Source organism: Pectinophora gossypiella, chromosome 7 (assembly GCF_024362695.1).
Source record: "Pectinophora gossypiella chromosome 7, ilPecGoss1.1, whole genome shotgun sequence".
Taxonomy (NCBI): domain Eukaryota; kingdom Metazoa; phylum Arthropoda; class Insecta; order Lepidoptera; family Gelechiidae; genus Pectinophora; species Pectinophora gossypiella.
Genome location: NC_065410.1, coordinates 16,384,251 through 16,405,840, shown reverse-complemented (window position 1 = coordinate 16,405,840; position 21,590 = coordinate 16,384,251). Strand labels below are relative to the sequence as shown.

Sequence of the window (21,590 nt, the reverse complement as noted above, 5' to 3'; positions counted from 1 at the left end):
TGCATTTTGTCTGGCTGCGACTTTAAACGAATTTTGCTTCTAAACTATTTTGTGCACATATTAGCATGACTTTGATACTTGATAAATAAGTACCTTTATTATAACGACAAGCACATTATATCCTTGCAAGGCTAAAATGGACAATATTAAAATTTTCTTTTTTTCTATTTCAGGATACACTCGAATATAACGGATTAAAAATTACTATAGTTACGCAAACAGTATGGGCATTACTAGCGTAGCCACAAAATATACATGTATTAATAAATATATGGACGAAGTACGCTAGACTAGCACTGATTTTATATTTTTATAACTTGCTATTGTTCGATATTGAGGTTTGGCTTCTGTTTGTTATTTTGTAAAATCTTTAATTAGTGATCTCAAATTCAACACAAATATTAACAGGGTTGACCCACATCGGTCAACATCTCATCGGACTTTCCTATATTTCTATCCTTGTCTGTCGCCACGAACCGTTATTTGTTAGAGCGAGAGAGACCGCGCGAGGCAGAATCGACGAGCTGATAGCGTGCGTCTCTGAAATGAAGGTTCTGCGATGAGGTGCTGGCAAATGTGGTTTTACTATACCAGCAGCGCCATATTGAATAAAGAACCACCTAGCGGACAGATTTCGTAACTCTTTATAACTGACAACTCTTTTGTTTGGGGTATTTTGTAACTGGGCTTACCATAATTATGATACCTAAATATTTATTTACCCTGATTTGAATTCGTTCTTAGAGTGTATAAAATATGAAATTGTACGTGTTGAATAGGAAAGGAGGCTGAATATTGCATTCAGTGATTTTGTACTAAAAACATGTACTTTGTTGTAAACTTGTAACCAACAAACAGAAGTTAAAACTACTGTTATGTACTAATGTACATAACATTGTATGTGCTAAAATAATTCATTTTTGTATAATTTTAATTATAGTGACCGCGCCGTTTTCATATGCTCGGATTTATTAACATTTTCGTGTGAGAGCGAAATTAATTGTGTACATCCTTAATTAATGTTTATTATTATAATCAATTATTACAATATTCTTGTTTCTTTTTGTAATAAACTTTGCCACTATGATGACTATGTTAGAAAGTTAGTTTAGTGCATTAAATCTGAACATTTTATAATAATGTTAATAATTATAATTTGTAGCACATATCCTTACTTTGTGTATAACTACTTCAGTTTATCATCATTTTATTAAACATTTCGTACCTGAATATGCTTTTATTGTTTTTGTACATATTTTTATTACTTCACCAGCAACAACGAAGTGGTTTCTTCAACAGTGGCTGCAAGTTGTCTTTGATTACTTGTGGCTCTGCCCACCCCATTAGGGATTACGGGCGTGAGTTTATGTATGTATTACTTCAAGTAAAACTAAAAACAACAATATTAAGAGCTATCTTTTTGTGTAAATTTTGTGTAACCTAAAACAAGAATCATAAAGAAACAATTTGTCCTTATACCAGGGTATAAATTAAAACAAAATCAGTAATTTCTTTAAATTATATTTGACCATTTTTGTACACATCTAAAATGCGTATTGGGAGCGAATAATCTATTAACAGTCATTAATCATAAATAATCTAGTCATTAATTAAAGTTAGTTCCATAATCTGTGTTTACAGATAACTTCTGATGACCCTTTTAGTGTGGAGAATAGAAAAAACAATGTAACTAATAACTATTCAAGTACTTTTAAACTATAATTGTCTCTTTAAGAACTGGGACTGTTTTTATCATTATTTAGGATAAAAAATCACCATTCTTCAAATCTTAGTCGGTTTTTTAAAAGCTACAACATACCTACACTGCTCATTAAAAAAGTAACACATGCAAATTTTAGTTCAACAAAAGAATTAATTAGAAGAAGAAATTTAAAATTTGAATTAGGAACTTTAAGAAATAAAAACTCTGTAATAGACGCTGTAAAGGTGTTTTTTGTTTCCCTAACTTTAACTTCTTGTATTTGTGTTCTTGTAACTTTTTGATGAGAAGTGTAAATATTGTATCTACCAAAGTCACCCTATCCTTCTCTTTTGTTTGGGCAAAACCACAAGTAATCAGAGACATCTTAATAATTTTTCATTGAATATCATGAGATCAATTTGTTTTATTTTTTAATTATTTATAAACCAAGTACATTTATGCTCAAATGTGCATGTGATTTCAAATGAACATTCAATCCATATCTAGTTTGGTAAGATTTATCACACAGATGGCAGTGGAAGTTTTTCACACCCGTATGTGTCAACATATGTTAAAAAACATGACATGACATTGACATATTTGTCATTCTGTTTCTGTTCGGGCTTTTTGGCGGGAAACGGGAACGGGACAGTTGCTTTTTTCATTGAATAATCTAAATAATTAATACGAAGTGGTGTTTTGTGGTTAATGATCGCATTAAGTTAGTCGGAAGACATTCGCGAGTGTTATTATATAGAAGTATTCAATAAACAAAGTGTATCTGCCTATTTTCGCTTCGTGCCAGGAAGCCGCTTCATAACTCGAAAGTTTATGCGGACTTTTGAGTTAATTCGTTTGGGGTTCGGAGTAGGAGTCTACTCCGAGGGTGGGGGCTTAGGTTTCATCATCATCATCTTTCATCATTTCATCAATCATCAAGAAAAAAATACGTAAGACATGGCTGTATGGGCATAGTTCCCTTTGCCTTACCCTTCGGGGAAAACAAAAACAAAAAAAAAAAAAAATGTTTCTGTTCGTCTCGTTTTTGAGGTTTGCGATGTTTTTTCAACCACCAGACGATAAAGACAAACAGCCACAATCACAACCAACAAAATCTCGGAAACGCTCCCGACGGAAGGGAAAACGGAAAGCGTCATTAGCGAATAACTTAAAGAATTTCAAGAAGAAAAACGGGTTTGTAGATACGATGTCTGCTTGGGCTGAGAGCTTCACGGTTGCAGCCACTTGGCAGTTGAAACACCAGTTGGCCTATTGGAAAGCACGAGCTAAGTCTTTGGAATACGAGAATAACGTACTGCACGATGTTATTCGGAAAAATTGTTTTAAATCTTTCCCTACAACGTGTGAAACTGATCAAGCAGAAGCCCATGTACAATACGGATCAAGCCAGCAAAATCATGAGAATTTATCAGTATCACCAGAAAGCGAGGAAGAATTGGAATCAAATGACGACAATATGACTCTAGAAGAAAATAGTGAAGATGAAGAATTGGAAGTTAGTGAAGAATGGATTGAATTTTTAAAACAGAATGCTAAATATAAAGAAGAAGCAAGACTCGAAAGAGAGCGTTTGAAGGCCAAAATGGCGGAGATTTCCGTCACTGATCAACTAGAAGCTGGCCCATCGGGCCCTCCAAAAAATAAAACTGAAGAACTACAAGAGTTATATGGGGAAAAATGGAAAAGGATAGCAGCCATAGAAATGTCGGTACAGTCGCAATTTATAAGTAATAGTGATAGGAGTAAACCTATGTACTGGCCCAATATACCTTTTAATTTTAGCTAGAATTAGGTTTGCTCCCCAAGGAGATTGTCGTGGAGATCCTTGGGGGAGGCCTATGCCCAGCAGTGGGCATTGTACGGCTGATGATGATGAGGTTTGCTCCCGGAAAAATCATCTTTAAGCTCAAATATTATAGTAACATAAGCAGTCTACATAAGTCCTACTGCTGGGGAAAGGTCTCCTCAACCAACCAGAGGGTGTATATATTGAACTGCCTTATCCCTCATGTAGTGGTTATTCTGGCTGATATAGTTATTAATTGTGCTCTTTAAATGTTTGTATGTAAGTTTGTATAAATGTTAATAGCCTTAATGCCAATTATAACTTTTAAGAATTATATATAAATAGAACAACAACAATACAATTCAAGCTAAACAAACGGACACATATTCTAGCAGGGTTTCCACAACTACCAGCTAAGTTTGACAACTCCATACCTAACATGTTTCTGTAATGAATTCTAGATAGTGAATGTAATGTAACCATTTATTTTTAGCTAGGTTATTAATATTACAACAAAGGAAGTTCATTAGTTAAATTAATTAGTGTTTTTATAAAATTACAATACTTATTGTACATTTTCTTAATAAAAAAAGTAATATTTTTTTTGGTTAAAAAGGTTTTTGTTTATTTTTTCAGTACCATAATTTTTACATAAATAAATTCTCGGCAGTAATCCCTAATGGGTTTAGAGACGCAAGTAATCAGAAAACTTATAGCCATTTTGGATAACAAGTTCTATTACTAAGATTTTATCACCTACCTACCTTACGAATCTATACATGTTTCAATAGTTCCTCCATAGATGGCGTTAGTGGTTGTGATTGCCAAGAATGTTGCGTATAAAAAAGGGATTTGAGATGTGACTGTTTTGCAGGTAAGTAGATAACTTTTACAATCGTTTGAGTTCACTTGTTCAATCGCGAAAATAATAACTCAGATTTAGAACTACTGACTTTTCTAAGAAAAAGAAAAGAGACTAATGACTGACAAACATAGAAAAACGTGATAAAAAACCTATTCTACTCTGAATCACTCCGCAACGTGAAGCCATGCACCCTGACAGAGCCGTGATTGATCACTCGAGACGCCTACGTCATCACCACTTTGGGGCATATGCCCATCATCGGACCTCGCATGGTTATAACAGGCCGCCGTGATAAAAATATTGAAAAATATCTGACGACTGGTCTGCTCATCCCATTACGGATTACAGTCGTGAGAACACCCCGGACGCTTCATACAAACAACCTCGTTTTACACAGACACCACACATTGACGTTATCGTACACGTGCATCTGTGTGTGTGACGTCTAACGCCATACGATCAGTGTTCGGAAAACCCATTTAAAAAGTTAACCGATATAAAAGGTTAACAGATTCAATCGGTATCCTTTTATTACGGTAACACGTTAATCTGTTAACCTATTGAAACCTGTTAACACATATCAAGGGTTAACCTCGGTTTTATAGGTTATTACTAACGAAGAGTAAAATATTAAAACAAACTCAGCTGGAAAGAGAAAGATGGGTATAAACGGGAAACAAGCGTTTTTGAAGAATCGGCTATATTCGACAAAATTGAATGGAATCGTTAAAAATCGACTAAAATCGTCTGGATTTGAGTAAAATTTACAAAATTGATTGGAATCGATAAGGATGGCTAGATTCCACTTCACTCGACTGGATTCCAGGTTATTCACCTACCTTAATGACACATCGGAGTTGGCAAAGTGGAGTTGGTAATGCGGAGTATAGTATCCCTCAACGCAATTTTTTCTTCTGGGGGACTTCAACGCCTACCATCAAGAGTGTTTGTACCCGTTCCAGAAGACCGACCATGCTGACAAAGGCTGACAAAGAGGTGCAGGCTTTTGCCTTGTCACTAAGTTTCTCACAGCTGGTAAATTGCGCTGCAACGGTACCTGACGTTGCCAACCATACCGCCAACTGCTTGGACCTTCTGTCGACAACTGATCCGGACCGATATCAAGTATCAGTGACTTTCCTTTAGGAACTTCCGGCCATTGTTTGGTGAGATCTCTATCTGTCTATCCCCCATCTGATCTTAACCGCAGATAATCCAGGCGAATATGACGATACAAGTTAGCAGACTGGGATGAGATGCGGCACTTCTTCGCGTCCTATCCTTGGAGTGAGGTATGCTTTTCTTCAGAAGACCCGACGAGCTGCGCAGACCCGCATACCGGGTGTGGGCTGAAGAATATACCTGCAAAGCTCCTAACTCTGAAGAAAACTCCGAATAACGCGGCCAAGTCTTGCAAGAGGACAATACGCGGAGCTCGTTTCGACCATATAAGTAGGCCAAATCGGTGCGAAACTGGCTAAGTAAAGTACCCAACTGGTATTTATCTAGCTAATTTCTGCCGTCTGTTGTTGCCGCCATTGCTGAAACCTGATGGATCGCTGACCTATACCGCGCACGAGAAGGCAAATTTATTTATCTCCTCACCTGCGACTCTCGTCTAGATGCTGAGAACAATATTCCACCTAGTGTACCTCCTTGTGATCTGGCAATGGCAATACTGGGCTGAAAAAAATTTGAATGCCATCAAAACTACAAGAAGAAGAATGGCAGAGATCTGTATCCGGCAACATGAGGTCCTAAAAATGCTTCACATTCTAGACGTGAATGAGTTCCGTGGTCCAGATGGTATTCCAGCAATCGTACAGCAGGACTGTGCACTTGAGTCGTCTCCAGTACTGACACGGCTCTACCGGCTTTCTTTGGGTTCAGGACTAGTCCCGAACCCATGTAAGCTTGCCTATGTGCAGCCTGTGTCCAAAAAAGGTAGTCGTGCCGTGCCGACCCTGCTAACTACCGCCCCATCTCAGCGAACTTGAACAATTCCCTTCTAGCGTACCTTTACCAACGATCTATTTAGTGACCGCCAATTTGGTTTCCGCCGTAATAGGTCAACTGGCGATCTTCTTGTGTACGCTACACACTTGCGAGGCAATTGCCGTGTCCTTTGATATCACAAAGGTTTTTGATAGGGTTTGGGAGTCTTATTGGAAATATAACCATAGGCTTATTGGAAAGCTTCCGGCATATGGGATCCCTTCTAGCCTGTGTAATTGGATATCTGACTTCCGGAGGAATAGACGGATTCGGGAAGTCGTCGATGGGTGCTCGTCTGATTTACATGGTATTAGTGTCGGAGTCCCTCAGGGATCTGTTCTCTCTCCCACTATCTTCCTGCTCCAGATCAATTATCTGCTGATTTATGTCCTATGGGTATGCAGACGATAGCACAGTGACGGAGAACAAGCACCAGGGATGTCAGCGTTATCAGAACTTGTTATCAGAATCTTATGAATCGTGTGAATTTGACCCTTAAGTCCGTCTCAGAACGGGGTGACAACAACTTGGTTGAATTCAACGCTTCCAAAACCCAGGCATGTCTGTTCACCGCGAAACGAATCTGGCTCCAATGTTTCGGAGTGTACCCATTAGTGATGTAACGAATATTAGCATTCGCGAAGATTTTTTGCAGATATTCGTATACGCATTCGCGAATGTCTAAAAATTTACATTCGTTACACCATCACTAATATCCACGTCAATTACCAACTATCTCGAGCTCTATGGTATGGACCTAATTGCCAACCTAAACTTCGGCTGCTACACCGAGTCTATAACAAAATTGCAGCCAAAAATCAGACATCCTTTCTAAAGTCAGATGATACTTCCCCTCAGAGCAGTTGCTTGATCTGTACACAGCACAGGTTCGTTGTTGTATGGAGTACTGTTGTTACCTTTGGCGAGGCTTTGCCAGCTCTCGGTTGGCCGCTCTCGACTTGGTGGAGCGTTGAGCATTAAAGCCCGTAGACAATGAGTCGTTAGTGAAGACTCGACTCCAAAATCTAAAACACAGACGAAGGGTAGCGGTTTTTTATAGGATACACTTCGGTGTGCGGTTCAGTGTGTGCAGGAACTTCATGAGTTAATTCCACCCACACTATTCCATCTTCAAACAACTAGTCGTCGGCAGACATTTCATGTTGTGGATATACCACCAATCCGCACTAAACGTTTTGCCTCTTCCTTTTTGATGCGAATAGCAAAGGACTGGAACTGTCGTCTGCATTTCCAACTCGTTATAATTTGGCATTCTTCAAGGCTAGGGTGAATAGGCATTTACTAGGTAAGCGTGATTCACCCTAGACCACATCGTCCTATACCACCAGGTGAGACTGACGCGGTTTTCAAACGCGGTCAAACGTGAGCCTATATTATTAATAAAAAACTGTCGATTTTAGTCGTTTCCAGGCGATTTTGTGGAATCCAGTCTAGTGGAGTGGATTCAAGTCATTTGTGTCAGTTTAAGTCCATTCAAGCTGATTGTGACGATTCTAGGTGCTTGTCAAATCCAGTCCATTTTAATCGATTCTAGTCGAATCCAGTCGATTCCTCGACAAAAAAATAGACTCGATTCAAGTCTTTAAATTAATATACGCATCATACAAAACCGTAACGTACCATACGCCTAAACCATGCGATACGGACTTCATCCTATGGCTACATATTAAGATGCATCCCAATTCCATCTCAGATCAGAGTAATATTCAAGATCACTCAAACAAGTGAGTTAGAGAGCGTTATTATATTGTCTAGATTCCATGACGACTACCTTCCGACTTCATACTAGTAACCACATCTTGCGTCATTTTAAAATGGAGTTCCTATAACCACCTGGTTACCATCAGATCTTGAATACTAGCCAGAGCTAGAATGCTCGTCAAGGCAAATTATTTTAACATCGAGTTTCTAAGTTGACAATACAAATGACCACCTGGTCATCATCACACCCTGAGTATCAACCAGCAACAACCACCTAGAGTCAGAGTTCTCATCAAGACAAATCAAACAAACCCAAACTTAGAGGTCTTGCGTCATTTAAATTTCGAATTCCTACTTTTTGGTTATCATCCAATCCTAAATACCAACCACCAATAAAGTTCTCATCAAGACAATTCAAACAAACCCAAACTCGAAGGTTACGCGTTATTTTAATATCGATTTCCTAACTTATGACCACCTGGTCATCATCAGACGCTGAATACCAACCACCAAAGCCAAGTATAGCTAGAAGGCTCATCAAGACAAATCAAACACGCCCAAACTCGGAGGTCTAGCGTTATTTTAATATCGAGCTCCTATCCTTATAACCACCTGGTTATCATCACACCCTGAGTATCAACCACCAACAACCACCTAGGGTCAGAGTGTTCATCAAGACAAGTCAAACAAACTCAAACTCGGCGATCTTGCGTAATTTTTTTTGTCGAGTATATATAATAATATAATATAACCTGGTCATCATCAGACCCTGGATCCTTCCGTCATGTCTACAAATCTTCTCGTAATTATCATCTATCAAACAAAAAAAAACGTAACCAAATCGGATCATGCGTTCTGCAACTACGTTACGACCTTTCCGCGTAGCGTCGCTGGTTAAAAAGTAAACGTCGAAATAGTAAAAAACAAAGCGCGTGGAACGATTAAACGACGCCGACAAGTGCCTGCAGGTTGCTTGGCGCAGCGTTGCCAGCATTCGTTTCGCACGACGGAATGGCAACATGCAAAATAACCGTTTGTAAAGCGGTTAACCTATCATTCCTGTTAACCTTTAATTTCTGTTAACAGTGTTCGCATTAACCCCTTTGATAAAGAATACCGAAATGTTTCGGTATACGCCTGTACTGTTAACACATATTTTATTTCGGTTAATAACCGAATTATTTCTGTTATTAACCCTAACCGGAGGAACACTGCATACGATTCAAGTCTAAACTATGTTCGAGGGGAGGTGAGGCAAACCTAGCTCAGACGCTGGAGGGGAGCGGAGAGTTGCCGTTCTGTACGTAGTATTATTCCTTCTTCTATGTCGTGAGTTATGCCTCTTACAAATTCTAAACCCTTCTCTAACCTTACACACTTTCAATTCACTTAAAAATAACTTCTCTTTGCGTCCAAATCTCTCGGTTGCAATGCCCACGGCACTGGGCACAATTTGCTTCGGAGCTCGCGGTAATAGGTAGTGCTCAGCTCACTCATAATTTCCAATCATAAATCTTTTGCCGTATGATCATTGGTGAGCTCGCTGCTTTGTTTTAGGAAGTAAGTGATTTTAACTCTCCCGGAATTATTATGTGGGTTTATGTTTAATAAGTATTATTATAAGTGTGGGGAGTGTTCCTAACATAACTTAAAATGTAGTGAATACTGAATGTATATACTTACTGTTAAGTTAGAATACTTAATCTTAAAATCGGTGTATAGAATAGAATAGAAATTGTTTATTATAAAAGGACGCCACACACAAAGACAAGACAATAACATCACTTAAAATTTTTCACAAAACAATTACAAAAAGCATAGACGGATGTTCATTAGAACGATCATAAGGTGGTGGTGGTAAGCATATCCGGTAGCAGTTAACCAACTTGTCACCATAAATGTATTTCTAATATTAATATTAAATTCCTTTACCTAAGCCACATTAATCTGCTGACAGGAAATATGCGTTAGTCCTGTTATAGCAAAGGTTTTCATGTTAATAAGACGTCACTCTATTGGTCGACAGCGATACGATACATATAACCAGAGTCGTAACTCAAGTTAGCTGTTTCGGACAATTTTAATATACACATACAGTCAGAAGCAAATAGTGACAGTCAAGGTATACATATAGTTAGCAACATCCAGAACGACCAATAATTAAGGACGTTCAAGGTAGCCGTATAGATAGTAACACTCTAAGTGACGAAAAACATCGGCACAACCTGCGTGTTCAAAAAGTTGGTACTGTTCAAAGACTTGACTGCTTGGATACCATGTGCGCAGTGAGTGTTGTCATAATATTTACGACGACACAATTGAGCCGAACTATTTGACATTGTAAGCGTCTCGCGAATCTGGATTAGGTTGTTGACCAACTTTTTGAACACTCCTGTTGTGCCGATGTTTTTGGTCACTTAGAGTGTTACTATCTATACGGCCACCTTGAATATCCGTAATTATTGACATTGTGGATGTTGCTAACTATATGTATACCTTGACTGTCACTAGGTATTTGCTTTTGACTGTACGTACGGTTGATGGGGTTGGTAATTTACGTCACAATCCACACGATAGAAGAAGAATATACAATACATGTTAGGCAGGTTACAGTATAAGCTCGAACTACGGTAAATCTTTAGATTTACTTGTCAATCCTCAACTATACCAAGTCATCGTCTCCTCAGCGTTTCCACTGGGTCTGCTTACCTAACCTGAAGATTTGACAAGTCCGGTTTTTTACAGAAGCGACTGCCTGTCTCACCTTCCAACCCAAGTGAATACCAGCCCATTACAGCACAAAGCTCCGAAACGCATCTAAGGAATGTGGGTTTCTTCATGACGTTTTCCTTCATTGCTGAGCCCGTGATAATAATCAAATATGATCCAAACATGAATCTAGTGAGTACCTACAACATATAACAAATTCTTCATTGCACACTCAGGAAATAGGTTCAATACAACCCTTATACCTACCCTTATTATTTTAACTTACCTACTTACTCATATTTTTTGTATTTTATATTTAAACAACTGCATTTTAAAATTCCTCTAAGATTCGTATAACATAGTGTAGTATGTATGTCACGTTTTTTATTTAACCCTTTCACGGACAGAGATCATGGGTCATTGATGGTTCATAATAGGTAATATGACACCTTGGGATCCTTGAAAGTGTTAAGTAAGTCCCATGTAATAAGGGGCGAGCCTATTACCATTAAACAGGCACTTATTATTGTTCAAATTCAGTGGTTTAGAACCCGAGATTTAATTGTTTTCCTTTTATATTTTTTAATTTTCTTCCAATAAAAAAATTGAATCTGATCGTTTTGGTGAGTTCCTTTCCCCCTCCGGTTGATTGGGGGGAGGCCTGTGCAGTGAGACGTATACTTATTAGCTGTTTGTGTTTTTTGTATGGTCGTTTTACATAAAAATATTTTTGAAGCTGTGATACTGGTTATATATTACTATGTTATAAACAGAAGTCAGTTTTGCCCTATTTACGAAGGCGATAGAAATCAAATGAAAAGCTCAATGCATTTAAATGCGAGGGAATAATTTTCCGCGGCATCACTCTTTGTATATTTTATGAAGCAGAAAAAAGGTATAGTCCGATTCGATTTGTAGTTTAAAAAAACACCAGAGGAAGCAAGCCTGACTTTTTTTGGAAGTGGCTTATTGGAGATTTTATTCGAACGCCGTTAACTATTTATTCAGTCAATTCGGACAAAAGAGGTGCACTCACCAGGTACAATATTTAGGACAACAGGACCAGGCCTACCTGAGGGTCCCTTGACAACAAGCTTAAGAAATGTTTATTTAATAAATTACATAGCCACACGCCTGTATCCTCGAAGGGGTAGGCAGAGATTTAGAGTATACACACCCACTCATCGTCAGTTATGTCACAAACACAAACAGGTAATTTTCTACATTTTTCATTGATAAGTTCGCCGCCATTCACGTGTGGATCATAAATGGTTATCACGTGCTCAGCGGTGAAGGAAAACATCGTGAGGAAACCCATAATCCCGAGAAATGCATTTTCGGAGGTATGTGACCTAACCTGTAGCGGGCTGGTTTTCCCTGCGCGGGTTGGAGGCTGTCGCTTCTGTAAAAAATCGGTCCTGTCAAATCTTCAGGTTAGGTAAGCGGACCCTGTGAAAAACGGGATAATGCTAGGGAGATGATGATGAGGTTCGCCGCTTATTACATCGGACTTAAAAATAGCTGGCGAGGAGTGTATATACTATACAGCTCTGCCTATCCCTTTGGGAATACAAACGAATGAATGTGTTCCTCTAGTTATTAAATAACTTGTAATGTACCCTCATTGATTTAAAAGATGTGTTGCTGTTGCAGTTTCTTGTCATTTCTTCTCCTCAGCCGTAACACCTTGCGAAATGACGTAAATTCAATAATGTTACATTGACCTTCAACAAGTTTATCCATGATAATTACGTTGAATAAATGATTCTGATTAAAACGTGATGCTATGTGACTAATAATCACTCATTGAAAGGTAAAACTTTTTTCTTTCAGGTCCTAGATTTCATTCAATTGGTTCAATAGATAGAATTTAAAAAAAAACTGGTGGTTTTTTTCTTATTTTAAAGGAAGCTTTAAGGTATAATTTTCTAGTTTCAACTAGAGTTGTGCGCTAATATCTGTTAGGTGACCATTCTGGTTTTCTAGGGGTCAAAAGGCCTTCTTTTTTTGCCGTGACTTATTGTAGATTTGCTGCAGATGGCTTTAACTAAGTACTTGGCCGGACAAATGGGGAGCGCTGAGGGCTCTCACCCGGTACAAAATTTAAGCCTCTAAAAAGACCACATTGAAGCAATTCAACTAAAAACCAATATTGCCATTTGACATTTTCGCATATAAAAGTAAGAGCGCAATGTCAACAATCAATCAATCAATAATACATTATTGCACAACAACATATACAAAGGACATAAACATACGAATAAAACATAAGCGCAATAGGCGGCCTTATTGCTAAACAGCAATTTCTGCCAGGCAACTTTAGGGTGAAAGAAGATTATTTATTGGAGCACGGGCTGGTGCAACAAACATAATATAATGATACCAACATAACAAAAAAAAAACAACAAATATCAAATACTTAGCAATATTTCTTTTAAGGTGAATTGAATCAATGTGGCTTTTTAACCCCCACTTACTCGTAATCAGAGCGAGGAAGTGGATTTTCCCATCACTTTACGGTTAAGATGTTGAGTTCATGTGTAATCTGAACTTAACGTTATTTTTACATAGGAATGTCATAATATTACAAAGTTGCGTCGTGTCGTGGCTTACCTATATTATGTTAAGAAGGTTGATGATAAAGTTATGGTTATTGTTGAATGGTTGGTTGGTGATTAAGTTATCGAGTAGTAGATAATATCCAGATGTTATTATTTATAGAAGGGAAGCTACAAGGAAAGAGAGGAAGGGGAAGAACTACGATCTTACATGGAACAGATTAAAGAAAAGGCGAACGTCGTGTCTTATAAGGAAGTGAAGGATGAAGAATTGGTCTTTGATATACAAGAATGGAGAATGCTACACCGACAAGAGCGTGGATCCTAAATTAGTGACGATTATTTATACAGGCACCTTTATTAGTAATCAGAAATCAAAATCATTTATTCAACATAGTTGAAGGTCAATGTAACATTTTTGAATTTTGAATTATGTCATTCCCCAAGGTGTTATGGCTGAGGCGAAGTAGTAATTGAGTAGAAAGTAGTAGTTGTTTATACACGATGTTAGTGACATCGTAACGGAAACTTTGAGGGATGGTTCAGACCATGATTCTGAGTAGATATCATGTAGAATTTTCCATCAAATTATTCTTTCCATCCTCCTCCAACACTACGTTTGAAAGGCTTCGAGTCTCTGCCTATCGTTCTGTATCTGTGTAAGTTTCGTAGAGGGTTCTACTCCATACGAAAGTTTTGATGCATCGTTTTCTGATTGCTTCGGCTTTGGAAGGTACCTACAACTTAAATTCTTAATACAAATAATTAAAATAATTAATTAAAATATATAATGTAATATGTAATATATATATGTTATGTATATATGTGTGTGTGTGTGTGTATTTTGACGTATTGTAGTGTAGGTTTTTAATTTGACTATGTTATATATTTTATTAACATTGTATTTATCAATAATAATTTTCATTGTTTGTTATAGTTATTTGCTATGTGTACAATAAAGAATTTTATTTTTAATAAAAAAAAACATGTAAATCTTAGTGCATGTTGATACAGCATTTCATATTTTTTATCGACAAAACTTAATTATAAAGCATAATTATAATTACTTTAATTTTTGCAATTAAAATTGTGTTTATGCTAAATAATATGAAATCGAATTAACTGTGAAATGAGTGCGTATATTATTTTTTCTACTCCTCTACTTTAATCTGGCATTTAAATAACCAAAAAGTCTAATATAAGTACATACATAATTAAACTCTTTGAAAAAGTGTACGCTCTATGGCCTATAAAAGCATTGTTTACAAAGTGTAACTGTACTATAATGTCGCCAAAAAAGCATTGTTGTTGTTTTTTTTTTTTGACCTGGAAACTGGCACCTTTACTTTGTTTGGTGCCATAGATATACTATAAAAAAAAAGTATACATTTGCCGCCATTTTCCCGCGCGTTGGAAAATAAATTGGAAAATTTTTGTGTTTCGTTTCAAAACACTAAAAAGTATAAAATAAAAAGGAAAAATGACGTCGTCGTAGAAAAAGTATTGTATGCAACGTTGTATAACTAGGTCAAAAAATGCTCGTGGCGTCTCTTATTGCGATGTTCGCCAAGGCTCACATCGCAACTCACGCCACTCGCATTTTTTGACCCTTCTTATACAACTGTTGCATAAAATACTATTATTATAGTGGAAATTTAATTAAGTTTAAATGTTTGTGGTAATTGCTGATCTTATTTGAACGGTGATAATTATACATAAGGGTCGTATGCGCTGGCGGTAAGCTTTGATCACATTAGTAACTGAGCATACATTCATACATAAACTCACGCCCGAAATCCCCAATGGAGTGGGCAGAAGCACAATTAATCAAAGACAACTTACAACCACAATTGATATGAAGTCCTAAGATGGATATGATGAACCTTATGGCGATATGGGATCAGCCTATCGCTCATAACAATTATGCATCATGTTGGAATGGGTTCTACCTTTATGTTTTTATTCGCTCCCACTCCAGCACAGAAGCCACTAATAACGGAAATCAAGTATTTAAGTCGGGCATGAAGTACAGCCACCGTGGTCTAGTGGTTTGAGACTCAGGCTCACGATCTGGAGGTCCTAGTTCGATTCCCGATGGGAACATTGTCGAAGTCACTTTGTGAGACTGAATTTTCTTTGGTAAAGTCTTTTCAAGCTTGAATTACCTGATTGTCCGAAAAAGTAAGCCGTTGGTCTCGGCTATTAGCCGTAAAATCACCTCCACCAACCAGAGCAGCGTGGAATATGCTCCATATCCCCTCCGGTTGACTGAGGGGAGGCCTGTACTCAGCAGTGGGACGTATAATGCTGTTTATGATTATAATGACTATGACTTAAGTAAGTACATTCTTTACTAAGGGAAGAAAGTGACCGGTGTCAGGGTTGTTATTGAGCCGCCACTGTCGAAATTCAGTCGTTAAATCGCCAAAGCCCCCTGACATGGCTCATGTAACGATTGCTTACTTACATCAGTAAGTAGTAGGGACCAACGGCTTAAAGTGCCTTCCGAAGCACGGATCGTCCACTTCTTGTTCTTCTTGTTGATCGTCTCACTTTTTGTTGGACAATCAGGCGATCAGCCTGTAATGTCCTCATCAAAGTAGGGATCACAAAGTGATTTTTGTGATATGTCCCCGCCGGGATTCGAACCCGGGACCTCCGGATCGTTAGCCCAACGCTCAACCACTGGACCACGGAGGTCAGCCCAGAGACTAGCCCTTTGTCAATAACCAGGCGCAAATCCTGGAAACTACGTGATATTAATTATTTATGATCCAAACATGTATTCAAACTCATAAAGTGGAATATAAATGACACTCAACTAGAAGACATGTGGTAGCTCAGAAAGGTAAGAGATAACCTCAAAAGAATTCCAAAACAACCCGTAGAATGGCTTCGAATAATATCGTATTATCTTTTATCACCTTATCCCCGGATCGAGCGTCGAGAGGAGAGCGTGGAGCTACGAAATTGGCGTTCGGGCGGTATGCGACGCAACCTGTTCCTCGGCCGGCCGTCCCGCGCCCCGCGCCCCGCCGGCCGCGTCAGTGCCTCCGCTGTTGCGCGCGCGCCCGCACGCTCCACGCATGCGCGAACTTAAACACACGTTTTTTTTTCAGTGAAATTTAAAGTTGCCAGTGTCAGAAATTTACAGTGCTTTCGGATTGCAGTGCTGTGTTTTGCTTTTGATTATTTACCGTTTTCATTTCTTTTTAATAAGTGTCAACTAAACAGTGTTTCGAATTTCGAAAACAGAAGAATTGATTATGTTTGTGAGCGAAATTGTGTTGTACTAAGGATTTTGGAGGTTCGTATTCGTAAGTCTGAATAAGTATTAAGTTAATAAAGTTGCGGTTAAGTCGTACTCGCGCGAGAGCTTCAAAGTTCAAAGCTCGAATAGGCTCGATGCCTTAGATTTCACTTATGGCGTGTGTTAATAAACTTCTATACGAACGGTACATTTAGTACGCGTATAATATAGCCTTAAACTTGAATGTTTAGCTTAGGGTGGTGCGGTGTTGTAGGGACTAGGTTCACGTGGTCAGTTGTAACTTGGATGTGAAGTGTTTACGTAGAGCCTCTTTGGCATGCCACACTGTATGGTCACAAACAGTTAAAATACCTGATATCTAGAGTTTAGAGTTAGTTAAAGCCTTTTACTTACAACAATAAATGACTAAATAAAAATATTCGTATAATAAAATAAAACAGAAAGCTTGGTGAGGCGTGGGTACTTAGTTCATCTTGCGATGGATGTATCTTTGACTACCCCAATTGAGATATAGTCGTGCGCTTATTTCATGTGTAATTATAAATAATATATTTATTGTTATTGAAGTGTAACAGTTAAATAACAAACATAATAATTTATAACACTATTTACCACCGGAGTGGTAAGCAGAGATTCAAAACTATGGAATTCGTAGGCTCATTTTAATCTACTATTCAACAGCCATCATGATTTTGTACTTTAAAAGTTCTCCTCTCATCAATCAATTCACTGTGCGTTGGTAGAGTAAAGCTTAGACCCGAGGGAAATGTGGATAAGTTCGATTTAAGTCAAGTGCTAACTATGGTAGACATAGCATTACATCACAGATGCATATTAAAGCAACACATAGCGTAGTTTATTTATTTATTTATTTATTTGGTCAACCAACGGCAAGTAGATACATGGTTACAGTTTGCAGTTAATACATATAAAAAACTAAGCAGGTGGACACAACATGCACTAATACTTTAGGTACTTAATTACAAAATTAAATTAGAGCTAGAAAAAGTAACAAATCAATGATTAAAAAGTATCTGTTATAGATAAAACAGTCTTTTTGATTCGAGGAACAGATGTGAAGAAGATAATATCTATTTTATCTGCATACAATTCGTAAGTAGTAAACAACCGAACTAACGAATAGTGTGTTGTGTAACGAATAGTATACCGACAGAGGGATTGTGTCCTCTTACATAATGGACTAATATTATGGGCGATAGGCTGATCCTTTTTCACCATAAGGTTTATCATATCCAGCTTACGACATCGTAACAACAGTGGCTGCAAGTTGTCTTTGATTACTTGTGGCTCTGCCCACCCCATTAGGGGCGTGAGTTTAAGTATCACGCTTGCATTAAAAGACACGTAGGCAGAGGTATATAGTACACACACACACTTCGCCAGCTAAGTCTTAAGTTATATGTAATAGAGGGCGAGGCTATTGACATTAACCGGGAAATCATGGTAATCACGTGATATTAATTATATCTATAAAAGTAAAATTTTCGACGTGACATGTTGTAGGTTTGCCTAAGATGCAATAACTACTAGGCCGGGAGAGTAAAACATCATAACATAACTTACACACTTACTTGTCATACACGGACCATACAAAGATAACTAAGCATCCAGTTTCTAATAACTTAAACGTAACTTAACCTAACGCACCATTATGCAAACTTTCAAACCTTTTGAATTCATGGGAGTCATGAATTACTTACTTAAACTAAACTTTTTTGAAAAAGCTCTTCATAGCTTCCATGGGGCTTTTGAGAGGCTGCGACTAAAAACTATTTAAATTTCAAAGCCCGATTCCGGTTTTCAAAATAAATTAACCATTTTCTTAAAGATTTCTTGTGAAGTGAAAAACGTTTGATGTCACTTCGAAATGCTTTTGAGACTGGGTCATGTGTTGTTAGTGTTCAATGATGATGAAGAAAATCTACGTGATGAAATTTGAATAGTAATAGAAAAGAATGCCAAGAAAAATATTCTAGAAATATCATATATTATTTTTATTTATTATTTGTTGGTCCCGATTACTACTTACTGATGTAAGTATGTAGTCGTTACACGAGTCATGTTAGGGGCCTTTGGCGGCTCAGTAACCAGTGTGGTTAGTATTCCACCTCACAACCCACACAATAAGAAGATCATATAATATATTTACTTAATATGAATGTTTAGTTAATACATATCTAGTCATGTAAACTAGTAGAATAATTGAAAAATCAGCGAATGATAAAATAACTTATTATTTAGAGAAAGCTTATGGCGGGAATTATTAGACACATAATACGCTTTGAAAGGTTTAAATGTAATAAAGTACTGAAATCATATAAGCATAGTTTTTGGTTTGAAAAGATCAAACTTAATCTTTTAGATGTTCTTTTAGTTTAGTTTAATATGTGTCTTTTAGTTTAATGTAAATAAAAATTAACTTATTTGCTCCGAGTACAGAAATACACGTATAAATTAAAAAGCCGAGTTTCTCATTATTGTTTTTAGATCTTTAATACACAAAATTTGAAGTAAAATAATAAAAATAAAACTTATGAATACAGAATATTAATAAAATTTTAGCTTGCAAACATTGCCGTAGAAAAGACATCAACGCGCGCCATCACTTTAATTTTATTTCTGTAAATACATCGAGCTTTTTTAATTCGTTTTAATAATAAATAATTTTACACAAGTGGTAGTAGTAAGATTTATAAATAAATAAAATGAGAGAATGACTCCTACAATGATGGTGTGAGCCTAGTGTAGGAGTTTATAGATCTTTTTAAGACAAAAACCATTATAACAGAAAACATCTATAATATCACAGATTTTTTTTTTGCGCATACAATACTCTTAAAATTGACAAATATATATATAACTTACCTCATTTTTTATATTTAATGAATAGACGATCAAGAATAAATTTTATTTTTAATGTACGATGTAGGGTCATATTATAACATCTATTGAAAGTGAAGTTTCTTATTATTTAATCAGTTTAAGTTAAAATTTATTTTTAATTAATTCTGATTTTGTACTTTATCTGAATTGATTGAATGTTCCACCAATGCTGGCACTGGAGCAGCGTGGTGGAGTATACTCTATATCCAGTAGTGGGACGTATATATAATATAATATGATTTTTAAATTATTGAAATGAATTGCTAAACTCACACAAAACCAACAACTAAAGAGAATGCAACTTCTAAACAAAATATATAAATATAAAAGCAAGAAATAGCTGTCTGTCTAGCAACACAGTGTTGATACGTCCTACAGCCGATGCTATCGCATTGAATGCAAAGCGAGCGAACACACAGGATAGAGCTAACTAATGTTGTTATTGTTCCCTTTCAAATGAGCATAACGGACATTTTGTTGATACATTCGAATATTCTAAACTAATATAATAATATATTACACGTAATATAATACATAATATTTAATATTGTGGATGAGAATGTTTAAATGTTTGTTTGCTGTGAGATTAGTTTTTGAAATTCAATAGTGATTTCGGATCGTAACCGCGTTAATTACTTTTTCGGATCGTAACGCGTTTTTTAATGGATAAGTAGAGTTGCAAACTTAACTATAAAGTATTTAATTATTTATAATTTTTAATGTAAAATTATTTCATTTTTCATATTAGAAATTATTTCTATTATAAAAGTATTTAATGATTCATAATTTCTAATGATCTAATATATATTTTTTGTATTACACATAATTGGTTTCGGCCTAATAAATCATAATGTTTGGTTTGCAAGTAAAATATAGGTACTTATTTTTTGATATTGTAGTTTGCAAAATGTTGTCTTTTCATAACAAAAATGACTAGTAAAATACGTATATACATAAAATGTTCGAGTATAATTCCTAGGACAGGTAGAGTAACCACAAGTCTGAACACAAAAGTTTACGTGTAATATTGTAGGTACCAAATGGCACCCCGTTGCAGTAAAGTGGTCCCTTAAAACTAAAACCTCGCAACCTAGCCAAAAACTCCAAGATTTTGTCAAAAGATCGCGCTAAAAAAAGTGAGCATAATTTAAATTTGGTATGCGCGCGGTGTGCGCTCGCTCACTATAACTCATTCGCGCGTCGCGGGCGCAACTGACGGCCAAAATTTGGAATTTTTGATCTCCGCCCGACGGCGCATGCGTCGAATACTTGACGCTAATTCGCTTAGAAACCGCCCTTTTCTCATGAGACTCTTGGGCATTTTATATATTTTTTATAATGATCATAAATAGTATTCTGTTTATTTTTGGCGCGATTTAACCTAGAAAAGATTTATAATATTTATTGTAACATAATTTAAAATAGAACTTTTATTTATGACATATTTAGATTTATATAAAACAAATATCGGTGGGACGTGGGTACTTAGTTTACCATCCGATGAATGTACCTCTGACGACCCCAATCGCGAATATAGGCGTGAACTTTTGACTTCAACTTTAGAATTCGTATGGAAATTAGTAAACCTTCTGATAACTTGTGGCTCTGCCCATCAGCGATAGAAATGATAAAAGTCTGCTTTAATATACAACTTCTATTTAGTATGTCTAAGATAAAAATCCGCGGTCTAGTGGTTAGAGCGTTAGGCTCACGATCTGGAAATCCGGGTTCGATTCCCGCTGGAAACATAGTCGGAATCACTTTGTAAGACTGTCCTTTGTTTGGTAAGGACTTTGCAGGCTTGAATCACCTGATTGTCCGAAAAAGTAAGCCGTTGGTCCCGGCTATTAGCCGTAAAAACACTTCCACCACCCCGCAGTGGAGCAGCGTGGTGGAGCACGTTCCCTACCGCCTCCGGTTGATTGAGGAAAGGCCTGTGCTCAGCAGTGGGACGTATATAGGCTGTTTTTGTAAGATAAGAATCGTGGTACAATGTAACCTGCTCAATTAAGCTTACATTAGGTATGAAAATTCCGTACAAAATCTTATATCTACAA

General features: G+C 36.9%; 3 protein-coding genes and 1 non-coding gene across 6 annotated transcripts in view; 3 read left to right on the top strand and 1 right to left on the bottom strand.

Moving 5' to 3' along the window:
• Positions 1-1,230, top strand: part of LOC126368388 (TBC1 domain family member 15) — a 39,208-nt gene extending 37,978 nt beyond the window's left edge. For both annotated transcript variants that reach the window (XM_050012353.1, XM_050012347.1), the window contains exon 12: positions 174-1,230. In XM_050012353.1, the coding sequence (XP_049868310.1) occupies positions 174-190 (17 nt within the window). In that variant the 3' untranslated portion in view covers positions 191-1,230. The remainder of the gene's footprint in view (positions 1-173) is intronic.
• A 1,503-nt stretch (positions 1,231-2,733) lies between these two features.
• Positions 2,734-21,590, top strand: part of LOC126368486 (gem-associated protein 8-like) — a 200,685-nt gene continuing 181,828 nt past the window's right edge. The window contains exon 1 of one of the 2 annotated variants that reach the window (XR_007566585.1): positions 2,734-3,796. Coding sequence is in view for 1 of the 2 variants with exons in the window: in XM_050012509.1 (XP_049868466.1) it covers positions 2,760-3,509 (750 nt within the window). In the remaining variant the exon portion in view is untranslated. Of the gene's footprint in view, positions 4,125-21,590 lie in introns of those variants that run through there. The other variant, XM_050012509.1, reaches the window with a different exon arrangement.
• On the bottom strand, positions 15,987-16,058 carry Trnav-aac (transfer RNA valine (anticodon AAC)). The gene has a single exon. It is a non-coding gene; the product is annotated as a tRNA-Val (tRNA).
• LOC126368358 (protein dachsous) overlaps positions 16,429-21,590 on the top strand; it is a 409,369-nt gene continuing 404,207 nt past the window's right edge. Inside the window, exon 1 of the mRNA XM_050012276.1 lies at positions 16,429-16,665. The gene's annotated coding sequence lies outside the window, so the exon portion shown is untranslated. The remainder of the gene's footprint in view (positions 16,666-21,590) is intronic.